This window comes from Zosterops lateralis (assembly GCF_965231275.1).
Source record: "Zosterops lateralis genome assembly, chromosome: 1".
In the NCBI taxonomy this organism is placed as follows: domain Eukaryota; kingdom Metazoa; phylum Chordata; class Aves; order Passeriformes; family Zosteropidae; genus Zosterops; species Zosterops lateralis.
Window position 1 is genome coordinate 4830914 of NC_139762.1, and position 23102 is coordinate 4854015.

The following is a 23102-nucleotide window of genomic DNA, read 5'->3' on the forward strand; positions in this document are numbered from 1 at the left end:
TTGGTGAGAAGGGGATGATGGTCAGCAGTCCATCATGATGTCTGTCCATCCTGACTCTGCTCTTCCGTATAACTGTGGCATTCAGCTCATTCTATAACCTGACCAAACCCCATCATAAAACTGGCAGAGAGGTGTTGGAGCTACTGCTCCATAATGAGAGGCTCTTCCAGAAACCCTCTGCACTGTTGTTTAACCACACTGTTCTCATTCTCATCTCCAAATCATTCATGATGATCATGCTCTTCCTGACAGTGCTGTCTTTAATTCCCCTTTCATTGGGTGTTCTCTCTTCTCTTTCTCCAGTTCCCTCATGTTCTTTGTTTCATTAGGTTCTGTCTGACCCCTACTAAAAAAACCTTTTATTATTTATATTGAAACAAATCATTAATTCAAAATTAGAAGAAATCCATCATGTCTTTCTCCTTGCCTTGCCTGAGAAATCTGCAGCTGCTTGTCTTAAATCACAGCATCAACTAGGTTGGAAATCAGTCTGAGATCACTGAGTCCAGGCTATAACCTAAAACCACCATGTCAACCGTGGCAGCAGCACAGATCACGGATAGTTGAGAAAACAACCAAAGAAAGAAATCTTCTGCTCTGATTTGCCCAATCTCTGCCTTCTAGAAGAGCTCTGATAGAAAAGTCACATTTCCAGGTACAGGATTCCCCTGAAAAGGCACCAAAGAGGCAATTGCAAAACTGTTTTCCAGGCTGGAACTTATAAAGCTGTGGAGGGTTTTTCGTGGACAAAGCTGTGATGAGAGAGGATTGTTTGCTGCCAGACCACAGTTTCTCAGTAGCAGTGCTACAGCCCAGGGCTCTGGAAGCCCACCCAGAAATGTGAAAATTGAAACCAGCCAAGAGAAGGAGAGCAGTTTCCCCCTTTCTGTGTCCTCCTTATGAACTCTTCTATATTTTAGCCATCAAGCCTTTACTCTGTTCATCTGGGCCACCTAAAGCTGACAGGGTGTGGTTTGGGTTGGAAACACCTCTAATCCTGGAGCTCTTCAACTCACCTGAGCACCCTCAGGATGTTTGAGCTGCTCTGAAGTGAGGTTGGAGACCGTGTGTGTTTCTTTGGGTTTTGAGTAGCCCTTACAGAGCCCCGGCAGACAATCCCCAGGCTTTCAAAGAAATGAAGAAAAGCAGTGACTCTTCATCTTTGGGCAGTTGTTTCTCGTCTCCACCTTCCCTGCAGCACCAGTGGTGGTGACAGACACGCCCAGGGTGGCTTTGATTGACCTCACCCAGGTGCTGAGAGCTGAGAACCTGTGCCAGCATGGGCTTCACAGGCTCTGAAAGCTGCTCCAAGGCCTTGTGCAGTTGCCATGGCAGCTGATCCCTTTGTGGTCTCCTCCACAACAGCATCACTGCTGATAATACCCAAAGTTCCCCTTGTCCATGGTAAAACGAGGTTTGAAACAATCCTTTACTTTTGGGGTATGCAGTGGAAATAAGTACATTAAGGACTAAAAAATATCCGGGGTTAGATATCAATATTGTCTGAACTCATCTAAATTTATAATCCAGACGTCTTAAATAGAGCTGGTTGTCTAGACTCACTTTATAACCAATTAAGTGAAGTAAGTATTTTCCATCTGACCATGAATCTCTGGCCTGTTTTGAACACCTGCTTTAGAAGGAGATGAATCATCCCCTCATTGACTGGTTCTGTCTTGGTCAGGAGGAGATCTATAGGTCAATAGTTGAGGTGCAATGTCTATATTACATTATTATAACCCCTCTTGGTAAAAATATGTGGTTTTGGTAAAGGAGGCTCTGGCTTGATACAGAAGTTTTATGTAACAATGCTTCTGTCAAGGTTCACCAGATTTCAGGTTGGCAGCAGAACATCAGCATCCTTTCCAAGTGTCAAGAATACAACAGGCTTTGGACTCTCCAGGAAACTGGGCCCAGATTCCTCTCACCTAATTTTGTTGGCTTATTTATCTCCCTGGATTAGGGGTCTGAATTGCTTTCCTCTCTACAGTAAGCAGATATCAACAAGAATATCCAGAAATTGATCCAAATGCTTCATGCCAGGTTATGACTTTGAGTCTTTTCTGCCAGGGATTTGCTCTATTTTAGTATTTCAAGCCTTCCCTCCCACTGTGTCTGAGGTTAAGGGTTCCTTTCTCCTGTTTTTCTCTTGCTTATAGATGTATATATTTGAGCCAGAGTTCCTGTGCTCTTTCTATGCTCCATGAAAAAAAAATACACTTAAATTCAAGGTTCATCTGACCTATTGGTCAGCACCTGCTCAAGGATGACCTTCTGCTGCTGCTGTGGAGCATCACAGGTGCTCACAGGGGCTGGGCCACGTGTGCCTGTGTTGCTTGGTTAGATCCCCTGTGCTTCTTCACACACAAGGGGGGCAGCAGGGGCCCCCAGGATGGGGCTCTTCAAGAATTCCATCAGGTCTTGGACAGACCTTGGATCCATCAGGTCCAGTCATCCTGAGGACTTGATTCACTTGCAGATGTTCAGGCCTGTTTGAAATGCTCTGGTATCTAAGATCAAGATCAAATACCAAGATTTATCTTGGTACTTAAGATACCAGATACGAGACAAGAAGTGAGTAAAAGTCATGTTTTTTCTCCAAGTACTGAAGAGAATATCAGTGAATTAGAAGCTCCCATTCAGTCTCTGTGATGCCTTGAGAGGGTACCTGGAACAGAGGCTGAAGAGTGTTAAAGGAATAAAGTAGGTTTATTATTTAATCAAAGGCATTTAAAGGATACACCTTGGGCAGTACAAGAACCTGGCCATGGCTCCACCCAAGATGGGCACCCAGTCATGAGTTTTCACACTTTTATAAGTTTTGGTCCATTTCCATGTTGGGGTTAATTGTCCAATTACAGGTTATGAAGTCCCATCCTCCCAGATTTCTCTCTCAATTTGCTGTTGTTTGTTAGACCTGAAGCTGCAATGGTGTCCTTGGTTCTCGGGCTGGAAAAGGGTTGTTTTGTCTGGCTAAGCTGTGAAGAGAACTTGCTAACACTTTATATGAAGTTCAGAGTTATATACAAATGCAGTACAGAATCTGGAAAATACAAAAGCTAAAACTTAGGGCATCATCTCCCCCCTTTAGAGGCTTAAGGCATCACCTGTGTGTTTCAGTGCCTTGACAACATTGTCTCAGCACTGTCCACCATCCCTTTACAGAGGACACCTGAAATTCTCCCTCCATGTTCTCTCCTGTGTGATACTGAGTGGCCAGGGTGTAATAAGCCATGTGCTAATATATCGGTCTCTGAGGGCCCAGCCTTCTGCAGAGAATTGGCTATAATTAATTAGTGAGACTGCTTTTCGAGGATGGTTTGTAAATCAGGTTTAATAAGGAAAAATATCAAAATAACAAATGTTACAGAAAACAAACAATAAGCTGCATACAGGTGCCTGAGAGATCTCTTGCACCTTGGTAAGACACTCCAAAAAGCCTCTCACTTCCTTAGTGCTGATGTATCAATCTCCAAGGGTCCAGCCCTTGCAGATTGGCTTAAAATAATTTGAGTGAGACTGCTCTTCAGAGGTGTTTTGTAAAGCAAAAATTTTAATAAATAAAAAGAACAAAATCGCAAATGTTACAGAAAACAAAAGCAAAGCCATGCGCAAGTGTCTTAGAGACCCTGCTAGGAACCCTCCAAAAAGCCTCTTAGTTCCTTTGTGCTACTTCCTAAATACTGAATGTTTTAGGAGGGACAACCTGCCCTGCTGTCAATGAAATTAATAACAGGCTTTGAGTTACACTCTTCAGAGCCCAATCCATGCCCTTGTGCTGGCACTGACCCAATTACAGTGAGAAAAACACAGAACTTTCTAGTTAAACTCCCTAAAATGTCTGAAGGTGAACTGAAACCCTTTCCCTATTTGGAAACACCGTGCTGGGGGTTTTGGGGGATGCTTTAACCACAGCTATGTCTTTCTCCCAGGTCCGTTCTGCCGCCAGGAAGAGGTGGCACCGCTGGCAGGACCACCACTCCCTGCGGGTGCGCGTGGCACGAGCCATGTCCATCCCCACGTCCCCCACCCGCATCAGCTTCCACAGCATCAAACAGACGGCGGCCGTGTGACCTCCTCGGGGACAGAGACACCACCAACATCACCACCACCCCGTGGCCTTCAGATCCTCCTGTCCTCAGAGCCCCTCTCTGCAAACTCTCCTCCTTTTGTCCTCGCTGGTCTCTTCTCGGTGAGGGGCCCGTCCCCTCTCATCTCCCACATCCGTGATGCTGCTTTGAGGCAACCGGGAAAAAGCCTCCTGGAGTTGGTGGTGGTAAAACAGATTCAATGAAGGAAGGGGTTCAACCCTGACTGCATCCTGTGGAAGTTCACAGTGCAAAGTTTAAAACAGCACACTGGCAGGAATAATCAATTTTTTTCTCCTTCCTTTAATTTTTGTTTTTATTCCCCCTTTCGTATCACGGTGAACAGAGACTATTTTTAACACGCTGCCCATCTCACCCTTGTACATTGAGTCCCAACGATTTCAACAGTTTGGTGTATAATAGCCCAGCCCTTTCTTGTTTTCTTTGTAAAAAGTTTCTTCTCCTCAAAACTCTCATTTGAGAACTCGTGGCAGCAAGAAAAAAGAGCTGAAAGGTGGTGTGAAAAGCCTGAATTTATCTGCCTTCCCCATTTCTCTCTTGGACAGACTGGGGATTGTCAGGGCATCGCTGGACTGTTCCACACAGGGCACTTTGCCTGGCAAGCACCATGCCCTGCTCTTACACAGATTTTCAAAGGACAGGAGTAGCTCTAAGTACCTCTACAAAATACTCTCATTCCTCTTAGCCCCACGCTTCCAGCACAATGTAAGTGGAGAGCCTTTGGAAAGTGTTTTGGTTTTTTTTTTTTCAGCTGAGAGGATTGGGGTGGGGATGGACAACATTTTCTGGGTTTAAAAAAACACAAAAGGGAAGCACTGTAAAGATAATAATGATGAGAAGAGGATGTTTGCTTTCTGAGGATAATGCTACGTGCTGCACAAAGGTATCTCTTGAGCATTTTCAACTAGAGCAGTTGTATCTACCAGGCTTTTTATGTGATGTTCAAAAATACTGTATATTTTCAATAATAAACACTACTCTGGGTTGGTTTCAATAAAACCAGGCATCATTTTCTTTACTCTGGAAAGGAAGAGGACACCTGTCTTGAGAGTGGTTTTGTAGCTAAGATCAGGGAAGGAAATCCTGTTTGATAATGAGCCAAGAAGAACAACCTCATGATAAAATCCTAACAAAGGAGGCATTTAAATGCAAGAAGATTTGCCTCCCTTCTCAGCTCATGGTCGTTCACTGGATCCCTGTCCCTCTGCAGTCTCTCCACTGGGCTTTGCCACAACAGTAAGAAAAATGTTGTGTTGTATATTCTCCATCACCTGCATCTCACCAGAGCTGGAGTAATTATGCTATTTCCATTTTTATCAAGCTTATTCTGAACTTTCTTCAGATGTTTTATAGAACTTCTCAGCACAAGCTCGATTTAAACCTCCAGATTTATGTTGCTCTAGTTTTCAGGGGCTGGAAAATCTCTTGGAAAACACTGTTATAAATCCCCTGCTTTTGGGGAGGGTGGAGGGGGGGATGTTTGTCCTAACAGCTCAGTCATATTCAACTTCGAGCTTGCTGGCAATGAACAGCAAATTTAAGTAAACATTTTGTAACTTTTTCCTCTCCTGACTTGTTTGGATTCGTGTGCCTCAAAGAGATAACAGAGGGAGGCAGGACATTTGAGTGCCTGATGAGATAGGACCAGGTCAGTGCTTTTATTCATCACAGTCTCAATGCACAGTCCCTGGCACTTGTGTTTGATGGGTAGGATACATCTACAGGTTAGAAATATGTACAGGGAGTCTCTCTGTGTTTGCTCTGGCTCTGGGCCATGCTGGGATGAAAAAAGGGATTTGCAATGCAGCAGATTCTGTCTGAAATTGTAGGTTCTTGGTGCTGCCAGGAGTGTGGCAGACAGACATGGAACAGGTCTGAGTTGGAAAGAAATTTGGTAGCTGGAGCAGTGAACTAATGGTTAACTCTGGGGTCCTTTAGAGCTTAAAGTTTACCTCAGTGAAGCACTGGAATATATCAGTGCCAGGGCACCCACTTTGTGCCAGTGTTTTGGGCTATTGCTGCAATGCCCCTAGTGTCACTTACAGTAATATTCACTGGACATTTAAGACAAATAAATAGGTGAAGACAATTAAACTTGGTCTGTGTCTTAGTAAGTCAGGTGGCTGATCTCCCACTGCACTTGGTACCTACCCAAGGAAACTGTGCAGCTGGAAGAAAATAAAAATAACCTTTTCAGCTCTGCAAGCTCTCACCCACAGGACTTTGGAAGAAGTTCACAGTTGACTTTCCTGACAGCAATGGTGCTGCTCCTGTCTCTGCTGCACTGGCTGGTCCCACAGGTGGAGAGCTAACATCTGTCACCAGCAGCATTTGGCACATCCAAGCTGGGATGACAAAATGCTCACCTTTCCTGGGAACCAGCCAGAGTAGCTGCTGATGCCATCCCACCGTGTGAGGCTGCTCAGAAATTGATTCATTTGAGTTTAGCTCTTTGGAAATCAGTCCAGAAGAAAAACACCTGGGAGCAAAACAGATAAGCAACAACTACAATTTTAGACCTTCCATTTTAGACTGGTTAGACCTTGATAAAAATGCTGGAGGTGAGCCACACACCCTCATGTCAAGAAAACAAACATTTCTGAATTTGCACTGAGTGATGTTCATCTTGCCTTTTAACAGTGAATGAATGGTTTGATGATTATCCAGAATACCTGTGAGCAGAGCTACTGAGACATTCCCCAGATGTCCTGGGCAGCAAAAGGGAGTTCTTTGGCCATGTGTGCCCTCTCCTGAAGGTGAGGACTTGGCTGAGGAGCAGCAGTGTGGAAAAGCACCCAGGGAGCTCATGGATGCTGAAATCAACCCAGACCAGATGTGTGACCTGGCAGCAAAGGTCTGGGGTGTTTTGAGGGAAATGATTATTCATTTCTACTTTGCACTCCTTAGACCACAGCCAGAAGCTGTGCCCAATTTGGTGACTCCAGTACAGAAGATACTAATAAACTAAAGCAAGATTAGTCACAGGGACACCCAAGATTCTCAGGTCTGGAGCACTCTCCGTGTGCAGAGATGCAAAAGGACTAATTTCAGAACAAAAAAAAAAGGATTTTGGATGGAGCTAACAACAGCCTGCCAGTACCTCAAGGTTGCTGACAGACCCAAACCCTTCACAGTGGTTTGAGGCAGGAGGACAACAGGCACACTGTAACAAAACGCCAGATGAGATACAAGGAGAAAGTTTTTCCTCATAAAGGCAGTTAAGCAGTGGGAGAGATTTCCCAGTGAAGGTGGGAAAATCCTCAGAGGTTTTTCAAGACCCAAATGGAGAAAGCCCTGAGCAACATTCTGAGCCTGCTGTGAGTAGGGGGTTTGGACTGGAGACCTCCTGAGGTGCCTTACAACCTGGATTGTCCCGTCATCCTAGTCCTGATATTGTCAGTCATGCCTCTAAGACAAGAGAAGAATGAACATGATCAGAGTCTGGCTGCTGCCTCTTTTTCATGTGCACTTCAGGGGTTTTGGAAACATGCTCATGTCTCCTCTCTTCAAAATAAACTTTTTCCTTTGCTGTCTCCTGGCAGGAAGGCAAAGATGAATAAAAAGTCACATCTCTTTAGAGGAAAAAAAAACTCTCCTCTTTACTTTGTGATGCCTTTTAAAGCCGTGCATCTCTTTCAACAAAACAATCACTTATGGCACAAGTCTGGGATGATTCAGATGCAGCTTTTGGATCAGCAGGAGCAGTGTCAGCTCAGCTGTGCCAGGAAAACGGTGGTGGATCTGTTGGACTGACAACGTCCGTGCACGTGTGTGTCTGTGTGTGTTTGTGCACACGTGTGGCCGTGGCCTCTCGTGCGTTTGAAGAAAATGGATGAAATTACTCTGGATTTGCAGCTTTATTGTGTAGGAGGAAAACAAAGCTGCTCGTGTTCAGTGAGTCATTATGGAAATGAACAACTCTGAGCACTCGAGTGCTTGAAGCAGGACTCTCCAAAGCTCTTCCAGGAAAATGTTTTTAGTGCTGAGCGCTGCAGACCACGCGTGTGCCAACTGGCGTGGGGCAGTGAGTGTGAGCTGACTTTGGATCTGGGCTAATTGCTTCCCTCTGGCACTATTTAAGTCTTTAAATCCCCAGTTCCAGCTTGCAGTGGAGACAGCTGTGCTGCAGTCACTGGGATGCAGTAGTTTAGGCTTGGGTTTGGGTGCCATCACTGTATGTGTACAGGGGATTGGGGCCTGAACACGGGGTGTGAACACACAGCTCCAGCTTCCAGCAGAGCATCACACCCCTGGGGATATGCTCTGCACTGAGAGAAGGCTGTGTGTTCAAGGAAATGGGTCTGGGGTGGAAAATGTTCTTTGAATGCTCCACTCAGGACAGTGTGGAGCAGGAGGCTGGGCAGAGAGGAGTTGTGAAGGGACAGAGCCATGCTCTGACCCCCCTGGTCTCTGGTCAGACTCACTGTTTCATTGGTACCTACTCCTGCAGATAGCCACCACAAGGCTCTTCTCCAAGTCCATGGGGAGGAAAAATAGCAATTTTGAGATTACAGTCATCTGAGTATCCCTACCCTGTAGAAAGGATATGAGTGTGAAGGTTTCACACAAATCCTTCAGATTTTCACAGATTAATTCACTTTATTCCTTTTTCTCATGTGTGTCTTCCACAGAGCTGGAAGAAACATCTCAGGAGAAACTTTTGGAAAAGAGATAATATCTGCAAATTTACTGCTGGTAAAATATGTGGTTAAAACAAAAACCTGGATCACCTGGATAATCCTGTTGGGTTCTACATCAGTTTCCTAAGTTCCTCCACTTGCTAATTTAGTGCAGGAGGAAGCAAATCCTTCTGGTTGGTGTAATTACCACAGAGCAGTGCTGTGCTGACCTTGTGCTCTGAGGGGCCAAAGCTTTAAAGAAGAACTCCTCAAACCTTAATGAGTTTCCCAGACACTCACGAGGCACCAGCCTCCAGGAGGGCTCTGTGTGCTCAGCACCATCCTAAGGCTGTGAAATGACTCTCCTGCCACATCTCCCCTCTGTCCTCCTGTCTGAGGCTGCACCAATTAATTGCACTCTGCTGATTGGCAGGTGCCAAAACAGTGATTCAGGCTGCTGAGGTGGGAAAATGACAGGTCACAGGGAGCAGCAGGAGGGAGTCCTCAGGGTCCTCAGGGTTGTGTTCATTCCTGGCACGGGATTGATGAGCTGCCCTGTGCAGGCTGAGCAGGGAACAGTGGTTAACCTGGATCATCCCCATCCTGGCCAGCCTAAAAGTGCCCTCCCACAGGAGAAATCCTGCAAGTCCCTCAGCTGCCTTGCCTGGGATTTGGTGGTTGACTCATTTTGACTTTTGCTGGTTGCTGGCTTTCAGCCCAGCAGTTCAGCCAGAGGCCAGTGGATCATCAGCCCTGATCCTGGCACAGCAGGGATCCCCTCGACCTGGGAAACAGGGATTGCTGCTTCCCCGCAGGACAGAAAAGCTGACTCTGTGTGCAACACAGCAGTGCAGGGCACAAGGGCAGCCCAGCTGCTCATGGGGGAGATCTGAGGTTGCCATGTCTCCCTGCAAGGCTCCTTGTCCAGCAGCCAGGCAGGGATTGGCCTCAGTTCTGTAAATCACAGGAGAATTTGGGTGGCAAGGGACCTTTAAAGGTGAGCTGGTCCAACCCCCTGCACTGAGCAGGGCCATCTTCAACCAGGTCAGGTTGGTCAGAGCCCTGAGCAGGTACCTGTGCTCAGGTACTTCAGAAGGATAAACTTAAGGATTAAAAAATCCTTCTCTTTAACAAAAGGATTGTATCAGCTTTTGGAGAAAAAAAACCTCAAACACAAATCATAGAATTACCCCTTCCCTCAGTGCCTGTCCACAGAGCAGCTCACACAGTGTGGGCTCTTCTTGCAATGTGCAACACCAAAATGCATAAAACCCCATCACAAACTGACAGCTTTGCACAACTCAATCCACACCTGAAACCTGGTGCACACAGGAATTTCTGTTGGAAATATGTCAGACTCAATTGATTTTATAAACACCCTCACACTTGTGTGTGGGTGCTTGTGTGGTTTTCAGTGTATATGAACTTCTTTGACATATTTCTGACAGATCTTCTACAAATATCACAGATCCATGGAATCCCAGAATGGAGTGGGTTGGAAGGGACCTTTTAGATCATCTCATTCTTACCCCTGCCATGGGCAAGGACACCTTCCACTAGAAGGAAAATACTGAATCCTGGGTTTGGAGGAGAGTGATGCTTTCACTGGCCCTGAGCTACATCCTGTGCATGAAGATGCATTATCTGCACAAAGTAGATTGACATGAGCATCCACTAAGTTTGCTTGAAGGTTTTGTTTCAGCTTTGCTGATGGGCATTTTCTCCTTTTAATAAAATAATTCATTTTGCATGTTTTGCACACTCACTGAGAACAATCTGCGCCCAGCAATATTCCTCCACATTTGTGCTGTGCTCCAGGCTCACCTTCACTGTGTTAAAAGCAGCTGCCCCTCTCATCCTCGTGGTTTTCCCTTTCTTGATGTGCACAGGCTTTCAATATGTGCACATATTCACTTTGCTCAGCAAACAAGCATTGGGAAGTTGCTTGCAAAGCAAAAATAAAAGAAAAAGAGAAAAAGTTGCACAAAAACATTTTCTCAAAGCTGCCAACATCATAAATCTTTGGGAGCCATGCAGTTCCCTCTCCTGCTGAACTCATAAAGACAGGGATGTAAAACCAAGCAGCTCCAATCTGCAGCCTCTCCAACTCACTGTGCTCCCAGGGATTGGGAGGAAAGCCTCGAGCCTGTGCAGCCCCACAGCTCATCTGTGCCTCCTTCCATAAATGAGCCATAAATCAGTGACAGGAGCTCCCAGCCACGAGATGTTTGTGGTTCACATGGGACGGGCTCCTTGTGAACTATTGCAGCATCCCGTGTGCAGCACAAAGCTGAAATGCTGGGCAGTCAGAGTCAGTTAAAAACCAAACCCATCAGACCTCCTGGTCCCTGGTTCAGCAAGTGAGGATCAGATGTTTTTCCCTGTCACTCGCACAGCAGCATCGTTCTGGGTGGTGTTACTCATCAGTCATTCATAAATGAATCAACAGGCTGAACAATGAAACTGTCTCAGCTCGGTTATTTTACTGTTCACAGGCAGTTTTATTGGCACAGCAGTGTGTGCACCACTGGAGTAGGCACATGTATCCCATCTGTGCCACTGCTGAGATCAGGATGCTTTGGTTGCCAGGACCAGATTAACATCTGCATCCAGAATCACGTGGAAGACTCACCTCAAACCCTGCAGAGATTGTGCCAAACGTGCAGCTGCTGCCACACAGGGAGCATTTGGTGTGTGGGATTCTAAACAGGCTTTCAAAAGGTGGGAGTTTCCCAGATATCTTTTTTTGCTTTATGACAACTCCACAGGATTCCTGGCCCACCTCTGTCCCAAGCTAAGGAGAAATCTCAAATCTGCTGCAGGAGGAGGTACCAACAGTTCAATTCCTGCCCCTCTCCACAGGCAGCTGAAGCTCCCACCTCTCCATCAGGATTCACCTCACTGAGGAGGACAACCAGGATGAGGTATCCCCATATGTGTTTTCTACATCCCCTTTTTTCTGGTAGGGTTAAGCTGAGGGGGGTAAAAAAGAAAAAAAAAAAAATAGAGACAGCAAAAGCTATAAAATAATTGTAATGCACACAAAGTGCCAAGGAAAACATTCCCAAGTCACAGTGCAGTTTTTCACAGCAGAACTGCTGGTCTTGGCTGGAGAGGTGAAGGAAGAAAAGTCCATCAAAAGCAACTCTGAGGCTTTACTGACTCAGCTTTGGGACTGGGATGTGCCATAACCCCTGGAGCAGGCACGTGGCTGGAAGGAAGTCCCTGCTGTGGAGATAGAGATGGGACCATGCTGCTTTTTATCATTTTTTTGCCAGAGTCAGGATGAAATGCATGAGATGGTATTTCTTGTTCAGACTCAGATGTTTATTAGTTCTTATCTAAATTACAGTCTCACAAGCCATGAGTTCTACAGCACTTCTACCTAAATCTAAAAATGGCCCCCATCTCTCTCTCTCTACAAGGCCTTTTAAGGATAAACTGTCCAATTATGAAATGACACCTAAATTATTTTTACTTTTAACCCAATAACCAATGCGGATTTTTCTATCCAATTACAAAACACCACCCAAACCCATGAAGGAGAAGGTGAAAAAGAAGGACTCAGCCTCTGCCCTAAATCCTCCATCTTGCTTTATATATATTACTGTATTCTAAACCCTTAAACTCTAAGTTTTCCACCCTGTGATATCACACACTTCTATTCCAACTCCACACCCATAATCCCAGTGCTCTCACTCAATTTTGGAAGCCTTTTCCACAGTCTCAGGTGAAATTCAGTGTTTTCTTGTGGGGTCAGTGCCTGTCAGCACAGAAAGTCTAAAATTCTCAGTGCCCAGGGTTCCAACAGGAACAGGTGGTGAGAGGAGAGGGGATGGCTTCAAACTGTCAGAGGGCAGGATTAGATGGGATATTGAGAAGAAACTCTTCCCTGTGAGGGTGCTGTAGCCTTGGCACAGGGTGCCCAGAGAAACTGTGGTTGCCCTTGGATCCCTGGAAGTGTCCAAAGCCAGGTTGGATGGGGTTTGGAGCAACCTGGGATAGTGGAAGGTGTCCCTGCCCATGGCAGAGAATTTGGAAATGGTTTCAATACACTGTTTTAATACCCTTTAATAATGCCTTTTACACATGAGATCCCCTGGCTCACCAGAGAATTTTTACCATTATTCCACATGTTGCAGAAGAGATCTTGCAGTTTTCAGTGAATTTACTTGCTTCCTTCATGAACAAGAAAGTGAACAAAACATGATGCCAAACATGATTTATCTCCAGTCTTCTGTTGTGGTTTGTTGGGTAATTCATGCACAGCTTGGATCAAGAGTCATTATGGGCCCGTGTTTTTCCAGCACAAATTCACTGTAAGTAAAGAAAAATTAGCTGCTCACATTAGTGCTCAGCCATAAAATTAAAAGGGAATAATTCAAGGTTTGACATGAATTAGTAAACACACAGGCAGTGGCATTTTAGAGTCAGACACAGGAAAGATGAAAACCTCTTTTCTGCCTTTTTCACAGATGCACATTTTATTTGTAGCATTTTGGAGAAATCAGTGAGTTTAACTGACTCGTGGCCATTTCATACTTGTCTAATTTCACAACAACAATCAGGAACTTTCAGCAGATGCCCAAATCTGAGCTGGAAGAGATCTGGGATCCTAAAATCCCAGTACTACATCTTTCTCCAGGTTTGTTTGTTTTTGTTTTTTTTTTTTTCTTTCTCTACAGATCAGGAATATATGATTAAATATCTCTACATAATCAATCCATCAACAGGTTTTGCAGATTTTAATAATCTACCCAGAGAAGTTCAAGGCCAGGTTGGATGGGGTTTGGAGCAACCTGGGATACTGGAAGGTGTCCCTGCCCATGGCAGGTGATGGAACTGGATGATCATTGAGGTCCCTCAAAGCATTCCATGATTCCACGACAGTGATAAAAGAGGCATTAATTGTAATAACATTTTCCACACTTGTTTTCTTTGTGCTGTTCCTGGCAGAGGAGATGTGCAGGTAGCAGTGGTTGATTTTTAAGCAGCCTGAAAGCTCTGCCATATTCCCGAGGCTGGGAGCAGCCTGGGTGAGAATCATGGAGACTGAAGTTCCTGCCAGGGTTTTAACAAGCTCCCAGCAATGTTTTGCTTCTCCAGAAAGCTGTACCTTTATTATGGAAAGTTCTCTTTTGCCAAAAGTTAACCTGTAGTAAAAGCACCCTGAGCACACCTGAGCAAGTGTTTTCCATATAGGGAAAGGTTTGAGACTGAGCCCTTGGATTTCTTATAAGGTAAAGGACCCAGAAATGTCTTTGCTGTTCTGACAGTGATTGACTCAGTGCCAAGAGAGAAGATCCTGATGGATCTTGCCACTGTTCTTCAAATCCTGCACCTCTCCCTATTGGCATCAAGCCAAATTGTCCCTCCTAAAACATTCAGTATTTAGGAAGGAACACAAAGGAACTAAGGGGCTTTTTGGAGTGTTTCTAGCAGGCTGTCAGAGGTTTCCTCAGACACCTGTGTGTGGCTTTTTATTTGTTTTCTGTAACATTTGTTATTTTTCATTTATTAAACCCTTTACTTTACAAAACACCTCTGAAGGGCAGTCTCGCCAAGATTATTTTAAGCCAATCTGCAAGGGCTGGACCCTCAGAGACTGATACATTTACAGATGGCTCATAACACTCTTGTGTTGTGTGTTGAACTGTATCATTAACCCCTGGATGAGATCTCAGACATTTTCCTCCTGTCCTTGTTCCCAGTACATGGGAGGGATCAGAAAAGTGGACACTTTGAGATAAAAACTATGAATCTTCACCAGATTTTATTCAGAATTTCCACTCTCAGGCACCACTCTGTGGCTGAACCAGACCAAACCCAAATCATTCCAGGCTGATGGCAGAGTCATTCCTGCTGCCACAAAGGTTTTGGATTTCACTCTCAGCCGCTTCAGTGGGGAAAAAGCAAAACCTAAAATCCTTTCCCTCCCCATGGCTGCAGCAGCTCTGTCTGCCAGGAAACCTGTCATTGCATCATAGCACAAATGAACTTCACCAGGACCATTTCAAAGAGAGAGAAAAAGTGGAAAAAAACATTTTGCAGAATGTTCGTGAACTTGTTGGGAAAAGAAATTTCACTTTGATGTTAGTTTTCTAAACTTTTATCACTTTTGTCTTCTAAACTTTTATCCCTTTTACCATTTTTAATGGATATTAATCCAGACTTTGGAAACAAGAATGATCTTCAAAATGAAAAAGAAAAAAGAAAGAAAAAAGAACATGCAAAAATGGGCAATGTTGGGAATGTCATAACAAATTAACTTTTGGTATAAATAACTTTTATCCCTTGAGAATTTGCAAAACAAATGAGTTCCATCAGTCAGCTCTTCTTTCTAGTGCTTGCTGCTTTCTAGAGTTTCATCAGAAAATTCTACTTTTTAATCTGTGGTTACTCTGTAATTTAGCCCTGTCTTAATTTAAACTTGGCCAGGAGAATCTGGTTAATGTTGAAATAAAACCTTAAATAAATTTGAAGTGCAGATCTTGCTGTCTTCATTCAACAAGTCTTAGTGCCACCCCCAAAAGTGCCTTGATTTCCTCTTTCTTTTTGTCCTTGATGGAGAGAATAAACTATAATTAGTCACTTTAACCCCATTTTGTGTTATTTTTGGACACGGCCTTGCCCTTTAGATGACAAACTCCACCAGCTGCTGAAGGTACAGTGAGGACACATCCTCTGGTGCTGGATGGAAGGATCCATCCCAGCTCCTGTGGGATGTCCATGATGTAGAAATGAGTCTTTGAGCTTCTCACTGAGTTAAAAGGGAGAGAAACAGGCACTGTGAGGTCACAGCTCACCTGTCCTCTCACAGGCACAGGTGAGATGAATTCCCCTTTTATTCCCACATTCTGGACCTGCTTAAATCCACCTGGATTATTTCACTGGGGTCTTACTTCACTTTTATTTCGGTCTAATGTGATGATTAATCACATCTATTGTTTTCCTTGGAGCTCCTCTTGGATCCAGAGTGGTGTAAAGTGGGAGGAGAAAACTGCTAATGATATCATGATTATCCTTTTAGGGGAAATCAGCTCCTGAATCAGACTGTCACTACAAAATTCATTTTGCCAACTTGAACATTGCAATATATATTTTGTGCAGAGATTCTACATGGGGAAAAGCACATAGAGAAAAAGAATATTTTAAAAATCTGTCCTCAATGGAAACAATAGGGGTAAAGCAATCACTGACTAAAAGGAGAGAAGAAATCCCTTCTTCTGGAGGGATAAAGGATATGAAATTAAATAGAGAGAATAGAAACGCAAATATTCAGCATGTTCATTATCTGTAGTTTCATTTTCATTCACTTTCAGAGGAAGCAGCCAAGGAATATCTCAAGAGATCCTATAGGACAGGAGATGCCTGAGTGCTGCTGAGGGAATGAGACCCTCGGACAGTGCCTGGGACCATTCCCAGTGTGAATTAGGCCTTTACAGACTGTACTAGGAGCGGGAAGCCCCCACCAGAGGCAAATGTCACTCTCATTACTCTTCACTTCAACAGTTTTACTCCATTATAACCCCAGTGAGCCCTGCTGATTTATGTCAGCATTCACCCCAAACATTCCCTGAACACCCACAGGATTATCTCTGAATATCTCTGGTGTGAACCACGGGGGGAGTTTGGTTGTGGAATCAGCTCTAATTTAAAGAACACAGAGGACTAGAGGGAGATCCAGCACAAGAAATGCTCACTGCCCTTTTTTTTTGTTCTTCCACCCCTTGTTCCAGTGAAACAAAGCAATTCCAGCTCTTTGGGAGCTGCCACCTCCCTTATCTGCATGTCTACAAATCCATCTGTCTGAGACACCAAGGAAACACAGAGTACACAGGGATAAGAAAATGCCAGGTTGGACAGGATTTGGAGCAACCTGGGAGAGTGGGAGGTGTCTCTGCCCATGGCAGGGGAGTGGAACTGGATGTTCTTTAAGGTCTCTTCCAACCCAAACTATTCTGGGATTCTGGGATTTAAAATTTTCCTGATGAGGCCATGGAGATGGAAGTACCACTGCAGGAATTCCTCTCTGCATGATTCCTTCTCCTGGGCTGGAAGAGACAAAGCATAACCCAACTGAGCACCACAGCAACTCACACACCTCTTACTTTTTAATTTTATTTTTTTTTTCTAAGAAAGAAGCAACAGAGTGTGGAGTGAAGCCAAATTTAAGTAAAAGTCAGAACAAAGAGGTGACCTTGTATTTCATCTCTGATTAATGCAGGTTATTTATTGTGAACAGCACCACTAGAGACTGTACCTTGTGCTTCAGGCACTTTTCTGACTATAAATAGACAGTGCTCAAGGCTGTTTGAAAATATATATTAAAAATGAAGAAATAAAACATCCTAAGAGATCATATTTGGATAGAATAATCCAAGGGTGACTTCCATGGGAACTGAGGTCATAGAAGAGATTTAAAGGTGTGTCCTGCCTCATCCCAGGATACTGAGATTTCTGGTGTCCTCCTGGAGAAAAGCAGTGTCTGTGGAGAGATCTGAGATGATCTCTATACTGTAGGTGACTTATCCTAAGTTGAATTCCCACCTGGAACTGGGGACACATTGGATCTGAAATACCCCAGAGTACTGGAGACCTCTCCATGGAGCTGGGAGATAGGACAGGTAAAGGCAGCTGTAATAACCCAAGTGGGCTTCCCTGGGGCATGGAATCATCAAATTGTAAATTAATTGAGGCTCAAAAAATCTATCAGTGCCAGGTCCACTGCGAGACCATGTCCTCAAACACCTCCAATAGCAGGCAATGCTCTCTGGGCAACTGGATCAGGACTTTGGTGTCCGTGTAATGAATGTTCTCAGTCTCCTCCACGTGGCATTTTTCTTTCCCTCTTAGCCCCAGTGAGCCAAAATCTGATAGGATCTGTGATCTTAGGTGACCTGTCATTGTCCCCAAGCACGTCACTTCATGACCGTTTGTCCATTTTGTGACCAGTTTGGGTCCACCTTGGGTGTAGCCCTGGCCAGGCTCCTGTCCTGCCCAAGGACAAAAGGCCTTTTAATAAATATCTGCTTTATTCTCCAGCTCTGTCCAGTATCTGTTCCAGCTCAGCCTTCCCCAGACATCAGGCTGAGAGATGGAACACAGGGTTACCATCCATCAGCTGAACCTCCTGCTGGAGCACCACTTGCAGCCCTGACAGGCAGGGAAAGGCTGGAGCTGCCTGAATCAGCAGCTTCAGGGCTTCTTTTTTATGTCCAAGCTTCAATGGTTTATCTGGAAAAGCTGCCTTTGTCAAAAGTCAGTTGTTTCTACCACACTGGACACAAGTTACTGTCCAGTTTGGCAGTGAAATCCTGCATGAGCATCCAGCTGCTGGCACTGACCTTGGGCAGAGAAGAGTTCTCTGTTTAATTGCCCTGTGGTCCACAGAGAGCCAGATAGCATCATCAGGAGGCCAGAGCATGACTTATCTCATCCAAAAGAGGAATTTGAAAGAGATTTTCAGGCCTTTGTAAGAGTCTGTTTCTCTCTGATGGTAAGGAAGTGAGCTGAGAGGGGACTGGTCCAGGTTTAGGCAGAGACCCCTTAAATCACAGAATAATTTGAAATGGAGTGGACCTTTAAAGGTCACAGAGCCCAACCCCCTTTCAATGAGCAGGGACATCTTCCATGAGATCAGGTCACTCCATCCCCATCTGGCCTGGCCTTGAGTGATGGGGCAGCCACAGCTCCCCTGGGCACCTGTGCCAAGGCTTCACCACCCTCACTCTAAAAATCTTCCTTCTGATGAAAGAAAAATCTTCGTTCTTCTACTGAAACCCACCCTCTTTCAGTTTAAAACCATTCCCTGTATCCTGTCCCTCCATTCCTTGTCCCCAGTTCCTCTCCAGCTCTCCTGGAGCCCTTTCAGACCCTGAAAGAGGCTCTGAGGTTTCCCTGGAGCTTTCCCTTCTCCAGGTGAGCTCTCACATCCTGGCTCCAGAGGTTTTCAGATGGATTTTCTTGCCTGATCTGTTTTTTCCCCCCACCACCCCAGCACAGCCTGGTCTGAAAGAGCCCAGCTGATACTCACAGGCAACATGTGCCAGAAAACTGGCAGTAACAGCAATTTTCTTGCATCAAAATGTTTTGCTGATTTTGGGCTACAGTAAAAGGAGGGAAAATAGTCTTGAAGGCTTCTTTTTGCCAGTTCAAGGTCCTGTTAAATATCTCCAGTTGGCGAGGGCTTTGATGCAGCTGAGAAACTGCTCCTGAAGACACATTTTCCCTGGAGCATCAACACACTGTGATCTAAAGGAAGAGGGCAAGAGTTCCCAGCCAAAAAATCCCAGCCTCTTTAGGTCTGACAGTATGTGCAATTTTAAATCCATTATCCACCAATCTACCAGCTGTACTTCTTCCACCACTTTTTCCAACAGAAGTATTCTAGATCAAAGGCTGGCAGCTGTCATAATGCTTTGATCCATCTTCAAATTGCCATTCTGGATTTAATAGGACATTTTTAGCTGAGACGAAGCAAGAGAAATTTCTCTAATTCCAGCATTTAACAACCTTTCTGTCTGCCAGCCATCGTCAGCCATGGGAACAGGGGAATGTCCATCTTGGATCTGTGCTCTGCCACAGGCACTGGCCTGATCCTTGTGTTTCAGGCAGAAAAGTAAACCCACAATACAATCCAGCCTCTGAGATTGTTCCCTGATTCATTCTTTAAAAACAGGAGATAAACAGCTTTGACAAGAGAATCCTGTTCACTGCAAGTGAAGGATCTGATAAAGACAGAGCCAAGGAGCCTGAAATAACCCATGTGCCACCAACACCCAGTTCAGGGAGATTACAGAGCAGTGGCACTTTCCAACAGTGATGGAGTCTGCATTTTACATGACATTTTCTCTGTGCAGGAGGAATCAGGAGCCCAGAATGAGCTTTGTGGAAGCTTTGGCTCAGTGTAACTGCATTCACTCACGTGCACACCCCCAGTTTGCAGGGCAAGCCCTTGGCAATCCCAGCAGAAACATTTGGGATTCAACAAGCTTTCCAAAATTAGCAAACTCACTTCCCCACCTTCAGGGGCCATCCCTGCCCAAGCTGTGAGTGGGTCTTTTTTTGGAGTAAAGTGATATTTGTGTAGCTTGTAACAGCTCCAACACGGCGTGGAAAATCCTGCTTGTTCAAGCACCTTGTTCTGCTGTATAAAAATAGACAGACAGGGTATTTGTTATCCTTCACTAGGAATGGGGAATGTGTAGGAAACAGGGATCATGAAAGGAAATCATGGAGGAGTTGTGCTGTTCTTTAGTCCTTTGAACAGCCTGGGCTGGGACATCAGCTCTGAAGCCACAGAAGGAACATGGACATCTCCGGGAAACCACAAGGGAAGAATGAGTCAAGGTTGTGATTTCCTGGAAATCTCAGGGGAAGGATCTTCCTCAGATGTCTGGGAGCCAATCCCAATAAAAGCACATAGAAATCATGGGGTGAGGCAGACACCCACTGAGGCTGAAGACTGGGTTTGTCTTGATGTTCAGCTATTAAAAGACAGCAGGAATTTCAGAGGGAAAGGTTTACTGGCTCCTCTCTGGTTTATGCAGCAGACACATCACCCATTTAGCTGTCCTTAGTGAGTGCTAAACCTTCAGAATGGAACATAAATTAGGGTCTAAAAGGAATCAAGGCAAAAGGACCCAAATAAATGCATTAAACTGCTGTGCACCAAGTGAAAATGCAAAATGCTCAATACAAATTACAGATGTGTACAGAAACCATCCATTCCTCTGTCCCTTCAGAAATGCCTCAGTGATAGAGGCCATTCCCTATAGGCATCCCTTTCTCAGGCTGGACATGTCACATTCCTGACACCATCCAGGGGCTGTTTATTGCCTCTGAGAAAACCCCAGGGCAAAGCAGGACAGTCATGGAGTCCCTGCTCAGCCTGGTTTCACCTCACTGTGCTGCAGAACAGTCTTCCCTTGATTCTTCTCTTACATCTGCCAGGAGCCAGTAGCTGCCAAAGAATCCAGGAAATGCAATCTGAGAAATGATCCATCCTACCCAGGTTGGTTTTATGCCATGAAAGCTTTGAGAATCTTTGTATTTCCATTGAGAAGCTTTCTAGTTCCCATTCTACCTCTGAGTCTGAAATCCTGGTTGGATTTGCAGAATCTGTGCTGAAGGGGCCATTGGATGCATTGGACTGGAGTCTTCTGTTCTCTCCCCATTTTCTTGCAGACATAGAAGTCAAAGTTCTGCAAGTTCAAGCAGGGATTAGTCTTCCTGTTCCCAACCCTCATCATCCCCTTTAGCCTCTCCAAAAAGACACCTGTGAGTCCTCCTTGAGGATAATCCGAGTTGGCATCTTCTCCAAACATCTTGAAAAACTCATGAAAAGACCCAGATCCCCAAGAGAGCACCAAAGATAAAATTCCACAGCTCTGGGGACAGTTTTCCTCTCTGCAGACCAAAGAGCTCCGTGAGGTCTCCTGAGGGGTTATTGTTACCCATGAACCAACACTGGGAAATTTCCTCTGTGGGTTGGAAACTGCCACTGCTGGTTCTGGGGAGGGTCAGTCTGTCTGTCTGTCTGTCTGTCCCCCAGCTCAACGTGCTACCCCTGATGGAGATCCAGCATGGCTGTGATGTCTCTGCTGCCTTCCCCTGCATCTCCCTCTGCCTGTGCAAGCCCTCTCATAACCTAAGCTCCCCTGCAGGTCATGCAGTCTCCAGCTTTTCCCCTTTCAAGAGAGCTATTTCCTTCTCAGGAATGTCCTCTCAGGCCGGCTGAGGAGCTCTCCAAGGAGTTTGCAATGTCAAAACACCCTCATAAATCAGTTCTCTGCAGCTTTCCCAAGAAGGAGCTCACAGGCGCCGCCACGTCCCTTGGAGCCATTTCCCACCGTTCTCCTTTAAGAGGATCCAAGCTGCTCCCTGCATTCTCAGCCCCCAAAAATTCCTCCAGTGTTTTTCTCATTGCGTTTCAGAGTGCACAAGTAGGTGTTTGCAAACAAGCCCAGCCAAACATGAAGCCCCACCACTCCCCCAGCCTGACTCAACCCAGGCACCAGCGGGGAGTTTGACAAGCTGTGCGATGCATTATCTCATCCCTGCAGCAGCTTTCACCCACGCCTCGTCCAATCAGGAGCCACTTACCCCACTAAAAAATGTCAAACCAGCTCAGAAAAGGATGCTCAAAAATACCTCATTGCTTTACAGAACCTTATACTGTTAATAACTCTTTTCAGCAAGGGTTTTGGGTTTTTTGGGTTGGTTTTTTTTTGGGGGGGGGGTGTTTTTTGTTTTGTTTTTTTTTTTTAGGTTTTTTTTTTTAGTTTTGAGTTTTTGTGGGGTTTTTTTTTTTTAGTTTTGTGGGGTTTGGGTTTTTTTGTTTGGTGTTTTTTTTTTTTTTGTGGTTTTTTTTGTGGGTTTTTTTTTTTGTTTGTTTGTTTGGATTTTATGGGGTTTTGGGTTGGGGTTTTTTTAATTGTTTCAGCAAATTGGCAGCTCACCCTGCCCTGTGACACTGAACAATCAGCTGGATACTCAGCAGCAATAAGAGAACATTTCTGAAGTTTCCATCCCAGCCTTCAGGGCCTGATGGCTATTGGTAGCAAAGTGATACCTCACACTGACACAGCCAAAATCCACTAATGATCTCCTGCTGGGATAGTGCTTTCTCACCCATCCAGCAGCAGAACTGCTGAGAAACTCCCTGCCAAAATAAATGCCACTGAGAACTCTACCTGTCCTTCCCTGGACTTTATGGCACAGAGTGCCTTGAGCAACATAAAAAAATGCCACCAGGAGAGGAAGAGAGTCTGATAAAAGGCCCATCTCTGACCTTATGATTGCAATGAGTCTTTTATAACACACGGGAAAGCCAATTGACACTGGAGAAGACAAGGAGGGAAGGGGGACCATATGTCTCACCTCCGTGGCTGTCAGCACATTTCTGACTTGTTAGAAAACCTGGTCCTGAGCCAAATGCTCTGTTGTCACTTTTCTGAGCAAGGCCTAGAGGGCACATCCTTGCACTGTGAGTCCTTGGCTGTGTGTGAGATCCATGCTGACTCCACAGCACCAAAATGCCCTCAAGAAGTGCAATCAAAAGAGTAATGTGGTTTGGAGTTGCTTTGATAGGAGTAACCCACTGAAAACCCCAAACCCTGCAGTCAGGAGGTGGTGCTCTCAAATATAATTCTCAGAAATCTCAGCAGTGTCTTTGTAGCCATCCCTGTGTGCTCTAAATACATCCCAGATTTTAGCACAGCACCAGCACAATAGGATGCCTAACACAGAATATGTGTCCCCCTGTATTTTCATTCTGGAAAAATGTACCCAGGTTTGAGACAGGGTGTTAGAATGTGGCTGGTCTGTCACCCAGGTCCCCAGTCTCTGCCAGTGCTCCCAGGGAGAAGTA

The 23102-nt window shown here is 45.1% G+C and overlaps 1 protein-coding gene and 1 long non-coding RNA gene across 4 annotated transcripts in view; one reads left to right on the forward strand and one right to left on the reverse strand.

The window, feature by feature from the left end:
- The window catches only part of CRHR2 (corticotropin releasing hormone receptor 2), a 140792-nt gene extending 135718 nt beyond the window's left edge, over window positions 1-5074 (forward strand). For all 3 annotated transcript variants that reach the window (XM_083882073.1, XM_083882074.1, XM_083882075.1), the window contains one exon: window positions 3933-5074. In XM_083882073.1, coding sequence (XP_083738199.1) covers window positions 3933-4073 — 141 coding nt within the window. In that variant the 3' untranslated portion in view covers window positions 4074-5074. The remainder of the gene's footprint in view (window positions 1-3932) is intronic.
- The window catches only part of LOC310907600, a 544908-nt gene that overhangs the window by 229134 nt on the left and 292672 nt on the right, over window positions 1-23102 (reverse strand). The window lies entirely within an intron of this gene.